Here is a 22,165-nt window from a genome sequence, read left to right on the forward strand (position 1 = left end):
TTATCCACACTTAGTATGCTTTCAGCCCTCAACACAATTTCCAGATAATTAGTTTTGCATTTGAGTAAACTCACATTTCTCTGAAATTAGACTAAGTATACTAGGAAGCAGGTCTCAGGTCAGTTTGTGTCAGCTTGACTTGGTTCCCTTAACCTTGGCATTGCACACATAGAGCTCAGAGGTCATTTCGTCATTTGTCACAGAGTCTTAACCCATCTCGGTTTGCTATTGGCCGAACACATGCTATTGCACCGGACAGGTAGTTTGGTCCACAGAAGAAACTAATATACCGCTCCAGATATGTAGCAAAGGAAACATGGGTTTTCAGGTTATACGGCTTCATTAGGATTACACTGAAGTGATGGATCCATGTAAAACAACAACATGCCAAAAGTACTTTGATGAATGACAAAAGGAGGTGTGAAGTTCACTATTGCACCATTTAAAAACTTTGAATGTGAAGTGCCAGGGGCAGAAGTCAGAAACTTGGTAAAGTTTGCAACACTCATGAGAAAAGCTCAAAACCCCAAACCCTTGTCCCCGGTGGGGCAAAATCAGAAGTGAGGCAAAGCAGAGAGAGGATGCGTTGGTGTGGTTTGATGGTTTGAGGTAGACAAATAGAGACACAGATGTGTAACAGCATCCTGCAACACTCACAGTTGAAGATGCCCGGCGGAGGGTGTTGGGTGACCACAGGGCAGTTCTCCTCATCGCTGTTGTCCCCACAGTTATTCAGCTGGTTGCAGATCAGCGAGCCCAGACGCAAGCAATTCCCATTGGTGCAGTGGAATTTGCACTCTGTACGGTGAGGGAATAAAAGACAAGTTACATTTCTTAGCAAGAATAACAAACATTTAGTTGTCTGAAGCTGTACATTGAAATGAGGCAAAGCCTGATGTTAATACCACATTTTGTTTCCTATCAGAACAAAGTGTTCTATTCATTCAAGATCCCAGAGTCATAATCATCTTTTAAAGAATTAGTCTGCTTCTTCTCTGCTCTGGAAAGATCTATAATTAAAAAAAAACATTTAGAAACAATCACAATCAAACCATAGTGGAAAATTAAAATATATATAAAAATGCCTTTTGGTAAAAATACATGTTACAAAAGAGGGAAAGAGAGAGAAAAACACAAGTTGAAAAAAAAAGTCCGCCCACACACATACACCAGTGTCACTGCAGTAGTAGTGCATGCAGGCGAGCTCTAAAATGTGTAAAAGCATTGATAAACCGCACAGACAACAAAATGTTCAAATGCTGGACTGTTATGTGAAATCCTCGCCGTTATCTACGCTTCAGAATGTGCAAGGTCGCGTGGAATGATTTTTTTTTTTTTACCTGTAAGCTCAAATACAAAGCAGAGTTAATGTGCTGAGTTCACACAGAAACAAGGTCAGACAAAAAAGTGGTCTCCCGTTCAAAACAACAAATAAATAAACAGCTCTTTCAAACGGCCCTTTGATGTGCCGCAGCCCTGAACCGTAATGTGCTCCCGTCACGGCTATTACCAAAATGCTTCTCTCCCTCTAAATATTAATACGCCTGATTAGTGCTATCTGGTTAGAAAAAAACATAAAAACCCGCCAAACTGTAAATGGGAAAGTATATATATATATATATGTGTGTGTGTGTGTGTGTAATCATGTAGAGCTTTAATCGTAACAAATAAGAATAATAACAACCAAGTGTTTGATGCACCACAAAGCAAGGCCATGTTAGTGTGGCTCAGAGTGTTATGTGTGTGTTTTTAGTGAAGGCGATATGTGAGAGCTGCACTCACGCCGAGTTCGCCAGAACTTCACCGACTGCAAGAACAGCGAGACTGAATGACAGTGTTGATGTGCACTCGCACAGACTGTGATGGTTTTTCCTGTGACACATTATGATTGATATGTTTTTCGATCATACGTGGAGGAAAAATGCGTTTATGCTGAATGGAAAAAAGTGTTTTAAAAAAATCAAGAAAAAAATATCATAGTAAAAATTTCCTTAAATTGTCGCTAGTTTTTACTCTAAGGAAGACAAAACTCGCACTCTATGCCAGCACTGTGACAATAGCTCTTAGTGTAGATGCAGTCTTTTCTTTTTAGTGCCTTGCACTATGAGTTATCAACATCTGGTACGTAGACTACCCACAATCCAACATGACCACCACCTGTAAAAATGATGCTTTAAATAGAAGATCCCAGTTTTTGGGATGTAACAAAAAAAGTCATGTGTTACAGATTACCCATTTTTTCTCCTAAAAGTAATGCAGTTCATTACTTAACACTACTTGTTGCATGCAGATACATGTTAATGTGCGTTAATCCGTAAAATGATCTGAAATAGCTTGTCACATAATTATCAGGCTAACCTCAGGTTACAAATGCCTCACCAACAACAACAAAAAATCCCTGTCCTAATGACAACACACACACACACACACACAATCTTTCTTTTAGTTTTAATGTATGAACACAAAACCTGAAAACTTGTCACGATCCTGGGTCCTATGACCCAGTGTTTTGACTTTTAGTTTATTTTGATAGTTTATGATGAAGCTCATTAGCTTTTCTAGTTCATTTGTTATTAGATTCCTCTTGTGTCTTCCAACCCCTGTTAAGTCTCCCTTGCCCTTCATGTGTTTCGTGTCTGTGTCTTACGTTGTCAAGTTCATGTTGTCATGTCTGCGTCTCATTATGTTTCCTGTTTTATTTTGAAGGGGTCCTGTGTTCCTATGTTCAATGTTTTTAGTTTTACTCTCCCCTTGTGTGTCAGCTGTTTCTCCATGTGTTTCCATTTCCCTCATTATCCTCCTGTGTGTATTTAGTCCGTGTGCTTTCAGTCATTCCTCGTCAGGTCGTCTGCTCATCCACGTCACAACTTCAGGTATCCATGTCAGTTCACCATGTTTACGGTTTTTTCATGTTTAGTTTTAGTTCACCCAGTTTAGGTTATTGTTTAGTTTCACCTATGCCCTTTGTTTGTACCTTGTTTCCTAGCCTTAATAAACGGCTTGTTTTTTGTTAAATCCACGTCACGTTCAGTTTTTGGTCTGCGTTTGAGTCCTCTCTTGCAAACACATACAGTCTGCCTCAGCCAGACTGTGATAGAACTAGCTAAGAGAGACTTGAAATCGCCATAATGAGTCAACTGTAGAAACATACAGGTAGAAACAAAGGCTACAAGCTTGACTGCTTATCACTGCTTTTGTTAACTGCTGAAGTTCAGGCTCTGGCAGCTGAACTGGGGTCTGCATACACTCAGCTTCAGCATTACTCTGGGTTCTTGGCTCGCTTTGTGTTAACATGCCATCTGTGCAGATGCTTGCCGACAGCACAATGTATACTACCAATATAATACAGTTGTTTCTGTCTTAAACACAGCTTGCACTTTGCCCTCACACACACGCCCATACTCTCACTCCTCAAACGCTGTAGAACGCTCCACCATTTTTGATCCAGGCACACTTACTGAAATCTGGTGTTTGTAGCACAAGTGTGCAAGAAGAAGAAAAGTGGGAAAAAATTATTTCTATTTGCCCACTTTGCAGATAACTGAAGAGGCCTTTGTAACACAAATAACAACATAATTGCAGCTGTTATGTATTAACTTACTTAAGTTACTGCATGACAGAAAAATGTAATGTGGTTAAAGTAATTAATTACTGCGTAACTATTTGTTGAGGAATTTGAGGTTCAGGCTGGACTCTGAATGTAAGCAGTAGATTTGCACCAGACTACAGACTTGTGATTTTTGTCAGTTTATCACAGTAAATATTTATCTTTATTATCACAAACAGATTGGATGTAATCACCAAATCAACCCCGTTCACTCACAAACTGATAGCAGACCAGTGGCAGACTGACTCGTCTTATTGCAGATTTATCTTTGATGCGCCAAAGTCACTTTGAAGAGTGGAATAGGCCACCAAATGTTTGAGGGCCTGGTGCAAGCAACCACTTCAAAAGACTCATCAGTAAGTTGTTATAATTTTGGTCACGTGGGATTCTCTGGGCACTCCAACAAGGCGGGTCTTCACTATGTTATGAATCATCAATCCACAAAGTTTTACTTACTTACTAATTAGCACCTGTTCTGATCATCAAGAAAGCAAAGTTAGAAAGTAGAAAACTTTTTTGGCTTATGCACTAGGCAAGCAATTCTCTGAGTGCTCTATCCAGTCCTCTTGGTTATGCTGTTATTAGCTGATACAGCCTGGAGCTGCTAGCCTGCAGCAAAGACGAGGGGCTGCAGAGATCACTTTCTCGGTCTCCACACCTCAAGATTTTATTTTCTCTGACCCACCTGTTTTTTATTCAAGTGACATCACATTTATCAGACTTCACACTACAGGCATCAAAGGCTGTATAAAACTTAGATCACATATGCAGTTGTATTCCCCAGTACTGGTAAGCAGACTTTGGTGGTGTAAAATTTGTGGAGCTCTCCTTGTTCTTCAAGACACGACCTCCTTTTGGGAACTGTACCTTATAAAGGAAAGAAGGCATTTGTTTCCAGTACAGGTTGGCTGTTTGAAGTCTAATAAATGTCCTTAAGGTATGCTACTGGCAGTGTGAAGTTAAATAAAAGAAACCCCTCTCTACTTGATACTAATAAAACACCAGAATCTCTGTGTCACCGGTCAAGTTACATTGCAAGTGCTAGTAGGCACTAGGCTTCTGACAAATTGGAACAGTTTTTGGATTAAAAAATGTAACATCTCTGAACTACACAGAGAGATATGCAAAATGCTTCGGGCAATATCTTGTGCTTTTACACATGATACAGAGTTTTTAATTCTTGCATCTTTTCACAAGGTCAACTACAAAAGCAGATTCTTCTTTTTTGTTTTCCCCACAAAAAAACATTAATAATAGAAACAAAACTAAAATTGAATGATGATGACCAATTCACCCCAAAAGGTAAAACCAAGGGCAAAATTTAGTTTCTTTTAAGTGTTTTCAAGAAAAGGTACCACAATAAAACTTGTCCATAACTACTCAAGTCAATCACTTGCCATGTGGCTAATAGGGATGCACCGATACCGGTATCGGTATCCCACTAGGGATGCACCGATACCGATACCGGTATCGGTGCATCCCTAGTGGCTAACTATAAAATGAAACTCAACGATAAGCTCAGCAGGGCACAGCTGATGTCCTTCACAGACTTAATTGTAGATACTGAACAATTAATCACTTTACGGTAGTAAACCTGAAGAGTGCAACGCAAGCCATAAACTCTGAACATTCAAAATAAAAGCTGCACCTTTTGAAATAGGTTCATTTCAGCAGTAATAAAGAAGTTTTACTTTGAAAGGTAACTTTCAAAGTAAAACTTCTGGGGTGGCTGTAGCTCAGGTGGTAGAGCAGGTCATCTACTGATCGGAAGGTTGGTGGTTCGATCCCTGGCTTCCCCAGTCTGCATGCCAAATATCCTTGGGCAAGATACTAACCCCAAATTGCTCTCCGATGCATCCATCGGAGTATGAATGTGTACTTTCTCTATTTCTGGTTTGCATCACACTTTTTTCAATGGCTAAGTAAAATTTGCAGACAAGAGAGCATCTTCCACACAAACTACATGCAACTGTGACAACCTGATAGCGACAGAAATGGGCCAGTACAGTCTTTGAAACTGGTTTTACCCAGTGACAGCCAGCCTGCACTTGCCAACAGGTTGAGGAATACAAATGTTTCCCTAGCGAATGTAGATTGCCGGGGGCAGGGTGCTGGCTGGTCTTCAGGCCTGTGTAACTAAGGCCTAAGTTGCTTTAACTTGTCTACAGTCGCTGTAAATATACAAGCTGCTTTACAACACACCTCCAACCCAGCTGTTACTTTCATGCTGGAATCAGTGTTAAATTGTTGTTGCTGATGCCTGTTCTGCTTTGTGCCGTTATAGCCTTGTCTGCCTTGGGATTTTCATGCACATGGGAGTGCCAAGAGCTCCTTGAATAGAGCCATGCAATCAGTCTTATCACCTCCATGGTCCGTGATGGATATAGTTGCTACAAGTAAATACCTACGTAAGAGTAAAGACCAGGCTGCTAGCAGAAATTCTGAAATATCTTCTACAGAGACGTTTGGAAGCTATTTAAATTCTTCTTTTAGTTTTCTGCAGAAAAACACTTGTAGGTGTTTTTATCCCTTTTCTTATTCGAGATCATCCAGAAAGTCAACAATTGACACTGTTTCCTCTTCTGTATAAAGACCAGAACCCAGTTTGTGGATTATTCAAAGTAACTGCATCATCATTTCAGGGAGAGACACTATGTGAATTTTTCCCATTTCATTTTTCTACATTAGACAGAGCAAGTGCACACTAGTCAGGCTGAGCACCGTTTAATAATTAAGTGTGTGAACTGTGCCTGAATTACCAATTATACTGTAGCCCGAACAGCAACCCATTAGCTGTACCGTGTATTTACTCTAATACTTGATCATTCACTGGGGCTCCTGAATATCGAGTGAACAAACACAACTAATTTTGAAGTAAAGATACACAGTTTCACTGGTAAAAATGGTCTCTAGTTCACCACAGCCAACATCATTATTACTGTAATTAAAACTCACACAAACTTTAGCAAATAGTAATTGAGATGTGGAGGCGTGCTCACCTGCATGTCATCTCCATGGATATGTTTTTGAACTCACACAGACAAAAGTTGTTTTTCCTCAGATGGATTATTTAGAGAGAAATTTCAAAAAAATGTTCCTGCTTGCAACAAACATCACTTATGAAACCTGTGACACGTACATGAACATGTTCGTGAACACTAACATGTAATGTGAACCACAGACGGAGCTGGGCAAAGTGAGCAGGTCTAGAGTGGTTTGGTTTGCTTTTATTTCATTAAAACTTTGTCTGGGAATACTCTCCACCAAAGCGCGCTATCAGCTGACAGGAATAATTACACTTCCATGTTGGAGGACTCGTAGGAGACTAAATTAAATAACTGAAGGCAACATTTCGTGCTTATATTCTGTATATTCCCAAACCAAAGGTGCTTGATGGAGTTTTTGTTTGTTTTTTTAAAAACAAAGAAACACAATTTTACATTCAGCCTGGTGTTGCCCAAAAGGATTGTGGGTATTCTCATGATCTTAATGTATTGAATGAACTGCCATCTTATGAAACTAGCTGAATTCTTGAAGTATTTAAGCCCTACTGTTAACGTGGCGTTCACAGATACACACTTGTGACGAATGAAAAGACAAACCTTAACCCTTGACCCTTACAGTGACAGGATCTGGTGGCTCTGTTATATCGGGAGACATTTAGCTGACGTGGTTTTAATTTGTTTGTTCGGTTAGATTCAAGGCCCATCGCAAATGATTATAAAACGGGGTTTGGAGTTGTCATATTTATTCTATCTGTATTAAAGTGGAGTCGAGCTGCACGGCCTTTGAATGAAACCATTCATCCAAAGGCCGTTCAAAGGGGTTATTCGGAGTCACTATATCTCAACCCAAGCAAACACCGTCGAGAGATTTTGGGTCAAAGTAGTCAATATAGTACTTTTATATTCTACGCACAAGAACATCTTAAGCTACCACTGGTCAGTGTCATGTGCATGTTATAGAAAAAGTAACATAACGGGAAAGAAAGCTGAACAAGTCATGTTAGTCTGTTTATATGGTGTCGGGTCAATCATCGGTTAAATGGCCGTCTTCTGTCCCGATGGGTCAGCCTACTTTTATGCCAATATTGTAGAGTTTAAACACAGGATATGATGGCCAGAGTCAAACCAGATTAAGAAGGACCTCTCATAACTCACACATACATGTTATGAAGCTCATGTATTTTGCTAGTCTTATTAAACAATGATTATCCTTTATTGTGCATCATTCCTCACTCTTTCCCTGCTCAGTCTTTTTACCTTGAACTATCTTCAGATACAGATATGACACTGATTAGGTCAGACTACTATGAAAACAGGGAGCTGAGGTGGAGGTGGGTTGCAAATCAGCTTGCAGATATGTAACAACTATGGCCCTATACTGGACATCTAATTGGATATGAAGAAGGGTTTCAGCTGATATAAGTTGTCACAGAGATCAGCGGATATATCAGCAGGACAAGACTTATTAGGCCTTAATCTTACACGCGTACAGACCAGTCAGTGACCTCTGGTTGTTAGGGGGAAATCCCTAACCAGCTGGTGAGTGGTTGCTGGCGGATGGGACCTTAGTCTGCCTGAAATAATGGTTAATTTTTGGTGATTTCTCTCTTCAAGAAAGAAACACTATATTTTTGTCTGTCATTAACTAAAACTAACCCTTGTATTGTGTGATAAGTGTGTGTGTGGGTGTCCTGCTGTAATTTTGTAAAGTCTGGACGTGAATAATAATAAGTTGTTGGTCGTGAAGGAGTGTGAATGTGCACTTGTGTTCATGACTGCAAGTGTGGATAGTTGGGTTGGAGCATTGTCTGTCAGTGTTTTTGCTCAGTTACAGTTTTCCTCAGTTGTCCTGTCTTGATGCACTGCTAGGACACTCCAACATGTGATCATGTGAGCATGAACTGATATGAACTGAAGATAATGACTTTAATTTATTTGCACATAGCCAAACCACAGGTCCTGTTATAAAAACAAAAAAAACTGTGTCCAACACAGTAATAGCACAGATGTCACAGGGACCCATCAGAACCAGACCGAACAAGAAACGAGACAGTCATGATCAATCTGCGTGACTCCCTTAACAGAATCAACATGCTTAGTGCTGCGTTTTACTTTGAAAACACAAATGGAAACAAGAAAAAAAAAAAGTTGCACATGTTCAGTCTCACAAATGGTCCTGCTTGATTCGCGGACGGTACGTGAGGCGGATAAAATTGGACTTATTTACACGACTCCTGCTGAAATGTTCAGCTAAATTATGTCTTCGCCATAGTAACAAATCAGCTTTGACTCCTGCGTGCCAAACTCATTACTTAATGCGATTACGCAGGTCTAATCGACGGCTCTAATCAAGTCTCAGCCAGATTCTCCACACTTCTGGTTTGGATTCTTCCTTTTTTTCTGTGAGACTATTTGTCCTTGGTGTGGTAATAAATGGAAGATGGAAGGTTGAAAAAAAAAGAGAAAACCTTCAGAGGAAAAGTAGAAGGAAGCATTTTAATCAAATTCATCACAGTGGTTGGGGAGGCGGGGAGCTGCTGTGTTTTGCTGCGGTTAATCAACACACGCGAGCGCAGGCGCCCGGGCTTGTCCGTGCACGTACAGAACGGTTCCGAGCAAACACCTTGCAGGCCCGCTCCTGGTGCGAGTTCTTCCGATTTGCCCGGCTGGCAGTGAGCGACCTAATGACACTGCACATTTTATCCTCTTCCTCCCATAACAAGAACAGCTTGTTCTGCTCTTGTCTAGACGCTGGCGGAGGGAGGAGGGGCAGGAACACAGATCCGATTCAAAGAACAGACCAGCATGACCGTTCTTTGGAAAGAGCCCTCTCCCCTCCTTCTGAGTGGCAATTAGTGAAGCCTCGGTGACTTGCCCAGCCTCTCCTCTCCTCGCTCTGTCTTTCATTTTGTCTCAACTATTACCCTGATCGTCCGTCTAGCCCCACTCTTTTTCAGTCTCCTCTCCTCTTCCGTCTATCCTCGGCTCTCCAGCTCTATTACTCCCTATTACTCTCTCATCTTGTCTTCCTTCCTCACTTTGTCCATCTTCTCACTTTGTGGTTTTGCTTTCACTTCTCCCATCTACCAGCCAGCATCTGTCTCCTCCACTGCTCTTGTCTTTCTTGCTCTCAAGCAACACTCAAAAGTGTCACGTGAATTTGAAGAAAAGGCTTTACTGAAATACTGAAGTGAGACAACAATTAACCCCTCCCCAGACACACACACACAAGTTAATTAGCGTGATATGAATATGTTCGACACAGAAGTTCAAGTTCTGTCAAGATCTGATCAGCATATGCGTTTACCTGAAGAATAAAGGGAAAAAAATGAGCAGGAGGCAAACAAAAGCACTCGCGAGGGCTCGGTTAAACAAGAAGACCGTCTACTATATAGTGTAAGTGAAAGTATACGAGAGGTCACAGTCGAGAGGAGCGCTGTTTGTTCGAAAAACACGCTTACATTACCGGTGATGCTATTTCTTTATGACAATATAAAACCTTGACAATTTCGAAACTGCACAGGCAATTCTGGAAATCTTTTGAAACGCATCTCTGTTTAAGCTTTTTTATTTTGCTCATTATATTTGGCATAATAACTCTCAAAGAGCACTTGTGCATCTTTAGAGCGCTTTTTAGACAGCGATACAGATCAAAAGGCTGCACAACAAGCAGAAGCAAAGGTGTACTTTATTACAAAAAATACTCTTTTGAGCAATGAAAACAGTGAATTTTGTAAACTCTGTAATAAAACAGTGCAGCAAAAAGATGCTTTCAGTGTTCACTTCATTAACTTACCGTCTCCTGCCTGTGCTTTCTTCAGCTCTAACGGTCTGTGTTTTCTGCTAAATGTCAAGGGAATTTAAAGTGAAATGAGAACACACAGCCACCTGCTGCTACGACAAACTATTGTTTAACCTCTTGAACCCCATTATAATCTTAAACCTCCGTGCTACGCAGCCAGACTTTGTTCAAACAAGAAAACACTTCCAAAAATAGCAAATACAGTCAGGTCTGTAATGTGTTGGATGAAGACTCAATTTTTATGGGTTTTTTTTGCCTCTGTACATCACCTCAGTAGATTAGATCAGACAATAATACGTGATTAAAGTGCAGAATTTCAGCTTTAAGTCATGGAGTTTTATAAAAAGTCTGCATGGTTCAGAAAGTGTTTAAGAGCACTTTTATGCATAGATCCCTTTTTCAGGGGCTCAAAATGAAATGGACAGTTGACTGAAGTTTTGCAGTAACTGATTAGGCTTTTTTATACACAGTCCCCAATTTCAGATACTTACAAGTAATAATAAAAAAAACATATATGGGGATTGTTTTTAAAACTAGAATAAAAATATCGTGGAGTTGGTGACTGCCTGAAGTCTAGAACCCATGGGCATCGCCGCATGCTGTGCTTCCTCCCTTTACTGCAGCTACCTCCAGTTGCTCCTTTTTGCACTTCTAGGCTGAGATCAGCTGGACTGACTTGGCCACTAAAGAATATCACATTTCTTGCCTTGAGGAGCTCTTTGTTGCTTTTACCATTATCTTTGGGTCATTATCCATTTGCACTGTGAAGAACTGTGTGATTAGTTTCGCAGCGTTTTCCTGACTCTGAGCAGAGACCACAGCTTTGTACACTTTACAAATGATCCTGACTATCAGCAGTCATGTCATCAATAAACACCAGTGGCCTCATTCCACTGGCAGCCATACATGTCCATGTCATAGAACTGCCTCGACTATGTTTGACAGATGATGTGGTATGCTTCACGTACTGAATATTCTGGTATAATTTAATCGTGGTTCTTCAAACCTGTGCAGTTCTTTTAAATGTTTTCTGTTTAATCTTGTTCAAACCAGTGGTTTGCTCCTTGTTGTAAACTCTCTATATTTCCATTTATAAAAGCATCTGGTGGTTGTAGAGTCCCAAGAGAGCCTCAGTTTTGTGTCCTGGTATTGCTCATCTTGGCTTCCCAAACAATCTTGGGAACAACCCATGCGCTGGTCGGAAAACAGTAGATTCCTCAAGGAAACCTTCAGCTTCACCAGCCGATCGCTTTGTTTGCCCCGGCGACGATGATGCTTTCGCCTGGAAGGCAGCGTGGGAACCCAGTACAGGTAACCCAGGATTTCCAATACAACTGGGGGCAAGCGTTGCTGCCTATCAGCGCCAAACCACACAATATTTTGTACCAAAGGTTGGAGGTCCAGAAGTGTCTGGTGATCACACCTCAGCCTTGTTTTGTGAACGACATGGGTCAGAAATAATATAAACAGACACAAACTTGGGAGTGACAGATGAGCAGCCACACACACTGGTGCCATCTTGAAAATTTGCTAAATCAGCTACATTACAAACAAACTTCACAACTAAAAAGAGTAAAAATGTCTCCTTTTAATAACCCAAGGTCTGGAGTCTACTCCAGCTGTCATTGTGCTAGGGTTAGTGCGCACTAACTGGTACTACAGTACCAGTCTATCACAGGAAAACGCAAACATTCACACTCCAACTATAGACAATTTAAAGACATAGAGACTGTGGGAAGAAGCCAAGAGCAACTCTGCACCTTCTTCTTATGAGTAAATCGGGGGGGAAAGCTAGGTTTGACCTAGACACCTACTAAATTTAAAGCTTTGCTGCCTCGATGGTTATGTATCAATTAAGCACCATTATGTCTTCCACACGTCACATTAACGAAAAACTGCTCAGTAAGTAATCAGAAATTTGGCTGAATTCAAGTTCTTTTCATAATACAAAAAACCCCATTTATTCACATTTCATTTTTCAACCAAATTCAAATGTAAAGGAGTCGCATTCCCTTCTTAGTATTACTGTCCACTCAAAGCGCTTTGAGCAGGCAAGGGAACCTCTTTTTAAAGTCACCTTTTCAACAATCTGAAAAGGTAACTTCTCACCGTTTTCAGGCATAAAAGACATCTTTCTCTTGATGACTTTTGATGTCAAGGAACGGCAAATTTTTACCTTTCACTTTTCACCCAAATCTCAATGCTGCTAAAAGTTGCATTTTCAAAGTCTTTTCAAAGAGTTTCTTTGGATGTGACGCTATTTTCATGGCTGTAATAGGGCTATGTGTTCTAAAACAGACCTAAACCTTGGTCTAAAGTTGATCCAAATCAGACAAAGTAAAGTTAAGTTTTAGTTTTCAGTGACAATTCTTAGAGCAAATACAATAAAGTTCATATTGTTGGATGTCAATGTGGGTCAGTATCTTTTAAAAATCATTTTCAGGAGGTCTTGAATTTGATTTGGCAGCCCTGAAAAATGAAATGGACTGTTGTCTCCTCAAGGTTGCTTTATTCAATGAAATAAAAATTTATTTAAACAGCACCAAATCACAACAACGGTCACCTCAAGGTGGTTTATATTTTAAGGTAGACCCTAAAATAATGCATACAGAGAAAAACCCCTAAATCATATGACCCCCTATAAGCAAGCACTTTGGCGACAGTGGGAAGGAAAAACTCCCTTTTAACAGGAGATTATTAATTCTATGCTTTGGTCTGCTATGAAGTAGATTCACCAGGAATTATATGCATTCAAGTTACCCCTTGAGGAATTGTAATGATATGGATGATTAGTGGTAAAAAGCAAATGTTAGCTTACTAGTGCTAATAGTTCACCCACAATAAACAAACAGGCTAAAAAGGAGGATGACCTGTAATGCCACTTTCATTGCAGGTGTTTCTGTGGTTCCAGCAATTATTAAAAATCTCAGCTGGCCTACATCGAGGGTTGACAAATAAGAAGATACCAGTCCTCGATGGAAAAATACAGTAAAGGTCATAGCCCTTCCCCGCTCACAGAAAACTACAATTTTCTCCACTTTTCGGCACTGAAATGAAAAAAAGATCAGAATCTCACTTCAGCTGGGTGTTGAAAGTTGGCAAGCCTGGATGTGACACAGTTAACATGAAAGCATCCTTTGTTCTTGGCCACGTGGCTCTCTGTTCTCTCAGAGGTTAGCACTGTCAAGACACTTTGCTGCTGCGTTCAGTGCTTCAGCTCTATGTGGCTCAGTTCACAGTTCAAAGCTGTACTCAGAGTGCAGTAGGGGTGGGGGAAAAAATCGATACTGTGTAGTATCGTGATATTTTGTTTGCTAATAATGTATCGATACAGGGACAGCAGAAATCGATATTTTGTTACAAAAAAAGTTTTTGTGGACTGGAACATGCTCTGACTTCAGAAAATTATATTTTGTTTTAATTTAATTTCAAATTCTTCAGTTGCTGAAGGGGCTGCATAGTTTTCATAAACTGCATAGTTCAGAATAGCTATAATTGTACCAGATGGTTGCATTCAGTTAAGTTGGACTAGACTGTAATACAAACCGTTCAGTTTGTCAACAATAAAACTGAAATGAGAGAAAGACTGAGTGTGAGACTTTGTTATTAGATAAAATGAATATTGATAAAGTTTACCTTTATGTACAGAATCTGAATATCGCAAAATATTTTAAAAAATTGCAATAATATCGTATCGTGCGTTAAGTATTGTGATAATATCGTATCGTGGGATGTATGGTGAGTCCCACCTCTAATATCCAGGTGTATTAACCATAAATCATCTCATTCATTAATAATGAACAGCTTATCATTTGCTCTCCATTAAGTAAACAGAGGAATTATAAAAACAAATCAAATATTCTGTTCATAAATAGTGAAAATTAATCAGCTAGTAACTTTAGTCATCTGTTGGAAAACAGATAATGCAATCATAAAGACACTGGAATTTTAAAATAAAAACTAATAAACGGCAATGAGAACATAGGTTTCGATCATGCATTTAAAATTTTATTATTTGGTCACTGTCTCTCGTAAATATAAATAATAAATGGTATATAAATATAAATAAAGTCAATAATTAATTTCTAATTATATAATTAATGATATTATTTTATTATTTATTTATCTGCACATTAATAATCAGTTTGTCTTTATATTTACAAAGACTTATTTATCACTGTTTCTGTGACATTTGCAGCCTTTATACTTTTCCATGATTTATATGAAACGATTTCAAGGCTGGCTGTAACTAAGCCCAGAGGCAACAAAAGTAAGGGTCCAGACTAAGGTTTGTTTTTTTCTGTCCCTGGATGGGACGTCAGTGAAAAATACAGAAGGTCATGGGCTTGCTTCGCTCACAGAAAGCTACAATTTTCTCGACATTTCAGCACTGAGATTAGTCCAGAAATAAAAGAAAGCAATAAAATAAATCAATCTGAATCTCACTTGAGGAGCTGCGAAATGAGAGCAAAGTTCAGGGTCGGACAGCCAGACATGCACCTGCTTTGAATGGGGTCAGTATGTTTGTGCAAAGTGTACAAGACAAACCAACTCAGCTCCATGTGGTAAAGGAGCTGAAACCTGACTCACCTTGTGCTACAACACAATGGAGCATTACCCAACCTCCTAGAATTATATTAATGTTTTATTTTTACTGTTTACCTGACAATGACTATGGCTTGGGGACCCAGTGTTTATGTGTTTCTCATGGTGTAGTCATTTATATTTCTAATTTCTTTAGTAATTCTCTTGTTATATTTTGTAGTTTCTAGTCTTTAGGTTTTGGTGCTGGGCCTCCCCTGTATTCCACGTCTCCCTTGTCTTTATGTTCGTTTATCTCCTGTGTCTGTTTTCTGTGTTTCCCTTCTCATGTTGGTTTCTTCCCCGGTCCCTGCGTCTTAGCGTGTGTCTCATGTTTCCTGTTTTATTTTGATAGTCCCTTGTCCTGTGTTTAGTGTGTTAAGTTTTGCTTCTTCCCCATTTTTGTGTGTCAGATTAGTTCCAGCTCTATTTCCCTCGTTATCCTTTGTGTATTTAGTCCTAGGGCTGGGTATTGAGTTCAATCTCTTTAATCAAATTTTTGTTCAGCCCCAAATAAAGGCTCGCTCTCAGTCTAAGTTCTGTTCAGTCTTCGCAGTCTGCATTGGGGTCCACACCCACTCTCCACCGTCTGCCGCAGCAGACGTGACAGCAGCGAAGCTTTGCTTTCTGAGCTGTAGCAAATCACTGTTGCAAATCATAAGCTGTCAAACGTACAGTCATGCAAAAAAGGAAGCTTTCACAGGACTACCTTAAAGCGTTGCTTCATTTTATCGGCATTTGTTTATGTACAGCTCCATAGGATTTCAGTTAGATTGAGGTCTGGACTATTGCATCAGCACGATTCTTTTCTTCATGGTTCTTTTGGATCATCGTCCTGTGATAAGACACACTTTCAGCCAAGACTTCACTGTTGGACAAATAGCCTCAGATTTACCTCTAGAATACGTTGGTTAACAGGTGCTCTGGTCCTTATACTGCCAAACAAGCCCAAATCATCACACTTCCTCCACCATGCTTGACAGTTGATATGAGGTTTTCGTGCTGATATGCTGTTTACTTATAGCCAAACATGGTGCTGTACATCACAGCTAAACACCTCAACTTTGGTCTTCTCTGTCCACAGGACATTGGACAATGCTAAAGCATATAGTTAGGGCTGGACCAGGTGACCCTGAATCCTCCCTTAGTTATGCTGCAATAGATGTAGGCTGCCGGGGGATTCCCATGATGCATTGAGTTTTTCCTTTCCAGTCACCTTTCTCACTCACTATGTATTAATAGACCTCTCTGTATTGAATCATATCTGTTATTAACCTCTGTCTCTCTTCCACAGCATGTCTTTTATCCTGTCTTCCTTCTCTCACCCCAACCGGTCGCAGCAGATGGCCCCGCCCCTCCCTGAGCCTGGTTCTGCTGGAGGTTTCTTCCTGTTAAAAGTTTTTCCTTCCCACTGTCGCCAAAGTGCTTGCTCATAGGGGGTCATATGATTGTTGGGTTTTTCTCTGTATCTATGAAGCGCCTTGAGGCGACTTTTGTTGTGATTTGGCGCTATATAAATAAAATTGAATTGAATTGAATTGAATTGAATTGTTCACAGGTACTGTGTTAACACACACCTGAAAGCTCCAAAGCAGCAAACACACAGTTGCTGATGATCAATTATTAAGTGTATCTGATTAACAGCACCTGGCTGCTAGTTACCCTCATTATCTCTATGGAAGGGTGTACTTTCACAGGCGGCTCTGTGAAAACTTTCTTTTTCACGACTGTACAAATCCTTTGTTACTTTTTTTTTTTATAACTGATTTAATTATTTCATTGTCTCTCTTGCAACTTAAATATTAAATAAATATATGGAGCCGTTTTTCTTCTTAATCATCAGGTGAACAAGGGAATGTCAGGGAGAGAGAAGCTTGTGATATTACACGCTATTGAGGCTGAACCAGATTCATGGTTGGAGTGAATGCATGTCCCTCTGCTCTTTGTTGAAAAGAATAAGCACGTTACACTATTACAGCGACAATCTTTCTTTTTCTTTAAATAAGGAAGGCTTGATGACAGAGAACACCTGTGTGGGTGAAGTACAGGCACAACGTTCATCAACTCCTTTGATGTCCGTCGGTCTGCTGATCCGTCTGCCTGTCTGTCTCGACAGAGAGCGAACATGAAAACAGTCTTTTTCCGTAGTAACGAAGAGGAGGAAGTGAGTGAGGCCAAAGTAAGAAAACAGGACAGATGGTAGGAGCAACGATGCACAAGAAGGGGGAAAAAAAAGGGAAGTAGTGTAGCGAGGATGAGGACGAAGATACAAAGGAGGATGGTGAAGATGATGAAAAGATTGTGAGCAATGAGAGCCTCGAGGAGGAAGGTGATAATAATGGCATCATCAGGAGTAGGAGATGGAAAGGTAGGAAGAGGAGGATTATCAGGTGGTATGAGAGGAAGAGTAAAAATACAACAAATGGCAAACTAATCCGACCTCTCTATTATGACACCAGCAGAGTATTACAGGATGTGTGATATTGACTTCCAGCTGGTTGAGTCTCCGCGCAACTTTAACGTTTCCCATCGAAAGGTCTGAAAGGGAATCTTTCTGTTGGAAGAAATTATGGCTGAGAGAAAGAAGCTTTCTTTTTTGTTTTGTGTCAGACTATTTCCTGTAACTTTCAACTCCCGCACTGTTCTCTAACAAGCAGAAACCAAATCCCGCAGTGGGGAAGAAAACTGCTCATGCAGACTCTGACTGAAAATGTGTGCTGTGAATTGCACTTTGATGAGTGTGTCTGCATGTGTGTGTGTCTGTGCCTGTGATATAACAAAGCGTTGTAGTCGCTGCTCGCAGGTGACAGACTGGGGGCCGGATATCCGTTTTTAGCAGTGTCAGTGTGTCTCTTTGCGTTTCTACGCGTGACTATAGTGTCCTTGGGCGTCTGTTTGGATGAGCGTGTTGCTACGTGTCGCAGTAAACTACAGTCAGTGGGCTGCTGTACCCACAGTCGCTTCACTCAGATCAGCAACATTGTAAAGCGTTAAAAAATGTGTTTATAGACTGAAACGCTGTGTTACACTAATGCAGTACAATTTGTATGAAGGCAGTAAGCGGGGCCATTAAAGGAAGCATGGGCCCTTCAATGTTCTCCACTTTTAATGCTCAAGTCTTTCACCATCTCCCCAGACTGGCTGCAAGTCTCCCATTATTGATTTTCTATGTGGGGAAAACTGATTATATAGAGCCATTTTATCATTCCAATGAAGTGCTGACATTAATGTCGGTACGGTAAAATGATATTTCAGTGGAAGTGGAACAAGAACATTTTTACATTACCCCACTCTCGCCAGGACTCGTTCTGTGTCTTTTATCATGTCACATCGGCCTGGAGTCAATTAAATGTGATCCTAAAGGTTTCAAAGGAGCTCAAAGAGGGACTATCACTCAGCCCACACCTACAGTCTAGACTTGCTGGCTTGACAAATGTTGGGATACACTGGTATAAGATTTAACACTGATATACTCACATATCAGGACAGAATTATTAGCCCTCTATGAAATTTAAAGTTTTTGTCAAAATTTACAAAGCAAGGGATTTTTACAAAAGCATTTCTTTTCTTTTTTTTGATCAAGGTCTTTTTATTGAACAAAGAATTGCTTCCAACAAGAATTACGGCAATATTAACAAACAGTCTGCCCCCCCCCCCCCCCCACACACACACACACCCATCCAGAACAGTGTAACCAAAACCCAGCCAGAGAGGAAAGAAGAGATAAAATTAAATTAAATTACAGATACAAAGTGAATAATAACATAAATGAACAACAGCAAGGGAAAAAAACAAACAAACACTCACACGCACATTAAGCGATAGTATCTGGACTTAATCTTTCAAAGCAAGTAAGAAAAGGTTGCCATGTGTCATAAAACCTCCGAACCGAACCTTTTACAGTGTAGCGGCTCTTTTCCAGCTGAGTATAGTACATGACATCCTTAAACAGACTGAACTCTCTCTTAATGCACCACCGCATAGACATTGCATGTTCTCCCCATCCTTAACGGACAAGGCATTTAACATACGGACAAAGCTTGGAATAACATCAATGACTGCTCTTTTCACGGACAATATCTTTTCCTCATTTGAACAGCTGGTGAACAAGTTCAAGATCCCTCAGTCACACTTTTTCAGGTATCTACAACTCAGGAATTTTGTTGCTTCTAATACTGACTGCTTTCCGTCCTGTCCACCTCCATCCCTTTTGGATGATATTTTTGATTTTAAACCAAATGCCAAGCGGGTTATAAGTGATGTTTATGAGCTGTTAAGTAATTTTAGGCCGTCCACATTGCAATCACTTAGGGAACGATGGGTAAGTGATCTTGGCCAACGGATTGCAGATGGGACTTGGCATAAGATAATCAATAGAATTTCTTCGTCATCTATTTGCCTTAAACATGTGGTGATACAGTTCAAAGTGGTTCACCGTTTCCATTGGTCTAAAACTAGACTGAACAAAATCAAGGGTGGGTTTGCCCCACATGTGACCGGTGCAAACGAGAGCCTGCTTCCCTATTTCACATGTTCTGGGCATGTCCAAAACTGGGTAGCTTTTGGGAAAGCATATTTGAAACCATGTCCAACATATTTTTGTCTTTCCAAATCACACTCTGATCTTTTGGCCTTTTGCACTCTTTTGGCCCGTAGAATGATATTATTGAAATGGAAAGAGCCACTTCCACCTGTATATGGGCAATGGGTTAAAGTGCCTTCTGAGCTGATACCATAATTTCAGTGAGGATTCGTGGTGAAGCTGGAGATCGGTCTCGCCAGAGGTAATCTGGCACACAGCAAAGACATCAGGGAGGATTGACTCACCGACAGCTGCTCCAGTGTTACCCATGATGATGATAAATTATCATGGTCTTTTATCCAGTACAATAATGCCCTTATATTAGCTGCCCAGTAATAAAACAAAAAATTTTGGGAGTGCTAAGCCTCCTGCACTCCGCGGTCTTTGTAATACACTCTGTTTCAGCCTAGGTGGTTTTTTGTTCCAAATGAAGGAGGAGATTTGACTGTTTAGATCATTAAAAAATGACTTAGTTAAAAAAATTGGAAGACACTGAAAAAGATATAGAAATTTAGGAAATATAGTCATCTTAATGATATTTAATCTACCACCCAGCGAAAGAGGCAAGGACTCCCACTTTCCAAAATCCTCTTTTAGCTTAGACAATAAAGGAAGATAATTAGTTTTATACAAGTCTCTATGGTTCTGCGTAATCCAAATGCCCAAGTATTTGAACTTGTTATAGCTGAGTTTGAAAGGTGCTAAAATAGACTAAAGTTTCCCGGTCATTGTACCTAAAGGCATTGCCTCGCTTTTCCCGAAATTCACCTCATATCCGGAAATTGTCCCGAATTCCTTAAGTTCATCTAAAAGTTTGGGGAGGCTATTTGAAGGGTTGGAAATAAACAAGAGCATGTCGTCGGCATAAAGAGAGACTTTATGCTCGATATCCCCACGACGTATTCCCTCAACCTCAACACAGTGTCTCAGAGCAATAGCTAGCGGTTCAATTGCGATGGCAAAAAGGAGAGGTGACAAAGGGCACCCCTGTCGTGTGCCACACTGAAGCTGAAAAAAGGGGGACAGACTATTGTTGGTCCGAATGGCCGCTACAGGGTCACAGTACAATACTTTTATCCAGGATACAAAATTACTCCTGAGGCCAAATTTTTCAAGCGTATGGAAAAGAAAGTCCCATCTCACCCGATCAAACGCTTTCTCAGCATCAAGCGAAATAACAGTTTCCAATGCATTACCTTTGACATGGCTATAGATTATATTTAATAAACATCTAATATTAAAAAACGAGTATCTGTTTTTGCAAAAGCATTTCTAAACATACTAGTTTTCTTTAGAAAGAATACATTATTTCTATTTGCACACAATAACTGAATTATTTCAGAAATAACAAAAAATTATCAGGATCAACACAACAGTATCTTCCAGTTTGCACAGGAAGACAGGGGACAAAGCCCTGACTTAAATCCAACTGAAAATCTTGTTAAAAACTACAACAAACGACTGCAGGTTGTTAAACAGCAAAGAGAACACAGAACTGACCATTAGCATTAGGGAGGCTAATGGTTCTCTCCTCATCTGGAGAATAATCAAAGAGTACCAGAGTCATCATAACAGGGCGTTACAGGATTACCAGGGAACAAATGCTACGTTCACACTGCAGGTCTTAATGCTCAAATCCGATTTTTTTGTCTGCTTGTTCACACTACAAATAAAATGTGACAGCAAACGTGCTCTAGTGTGAACGCTCAAAGCGGCCCGCATGCGCAAAAGAAGACGTCACACACAACTCGCTGTGTTTAGACCCAGAGCAAACAGTATTGTTTGACTGATGGCCCTTAATATAAAGACTTCGGACTTCACGTTTCCCAATTTTTGCTTTAAGTTATTTTGTTATTTACATAATAATGTAGATAACCTAATAATTATCCTTATTGCTGTTCTAGAGAGAAGCGGTGCTTCAAAGGACAGTTGCAGATTTCTGTCAGAATCTGCAGATTATACAGTACAAATAAAATGTTCACGTTTCTCCAACATTGTCTTCCGAACAGTTTCACTGACATCTACACTGGATGGCCAGGAAGCGTTCACGATGTCTTCTTGGGCGCTTCTCCGACGCTGATAATTGGCGTCTGTCTTGTGTCAGTGACGTAAAAGACGGATTTAATGCAACGTGACCATTCACACAGCAGTCGCTTTCTAAAACATCAGATACGTATCGGATTCAGTACCACGTACGAAGGTGACCCAGATTGGATTTGAAAATATCAGATTTGTGCCGTTCACACTGTCATACCATGATCGGATATGGGTCGCATAGGGTCAAAAAAATTGGATTTGATGCACTTTCGCCTGCAGTGTGAACGTAGCCAAAGTCACTAAGTGAGGGTCATGGGGGCAGCTGTCTAAGCAGAGAAACCTACAATTCCCTCAGCTAATCTGGTGAGACACTGAGTCATTCCTAAGCCAGCTGAGATAAACACCTTCAGTGAGTCCTGGAGGCTTCTTCTTGGTAGAAAATACTGGAAACATCTTGCCCAAGAAGTCTTCATGAGGGATGCAAGATGCCCGAAAGGGATGTAAGATGCCCGAACAATGTCAGCTGGCTCCTTTCCCCTCTTGGTTGACTG

The 22,165-nt window shown here is 40.3% G+C and overlaps 1 protein-coding gene across 1 annotated transcript in view; it reads right to left on the reverse strand.

Moving 5' to 3' along the window:
* LOC102794913 (low-density lipoprotein receptor class A domain-containing protein 4-like) overlaps positions 1-22,165 on the reverse strand; it is a 275,819-nt gene that overhangs the window by 121,421 nt on the left and 132,233 nt on the right. The window contains exon 3 of the mRNA XM_087847934.1: positions 658-798. Coding sequence (XP_087704060.1) covers positions 658-798 — 141 coding nt within the window. The remainder of the gene's footprint in view (positions 1-657; positions 799-22,165) is intronic.

This window comes from Neolamprologus brichardi, chromosome 11 (genome assembly GCF_056152115.1).
Source record: "Neolamprologus brichardi isolate AB-2024 chromosome 11, ASM5615211v1, whole genome shotgun sequence".
NCBI lineage: Eukaryota > Metazoa > Chordata > Actinopteri > Cichliformes > Cichlidae > Neolamprologus > Neolamprologus brichardi.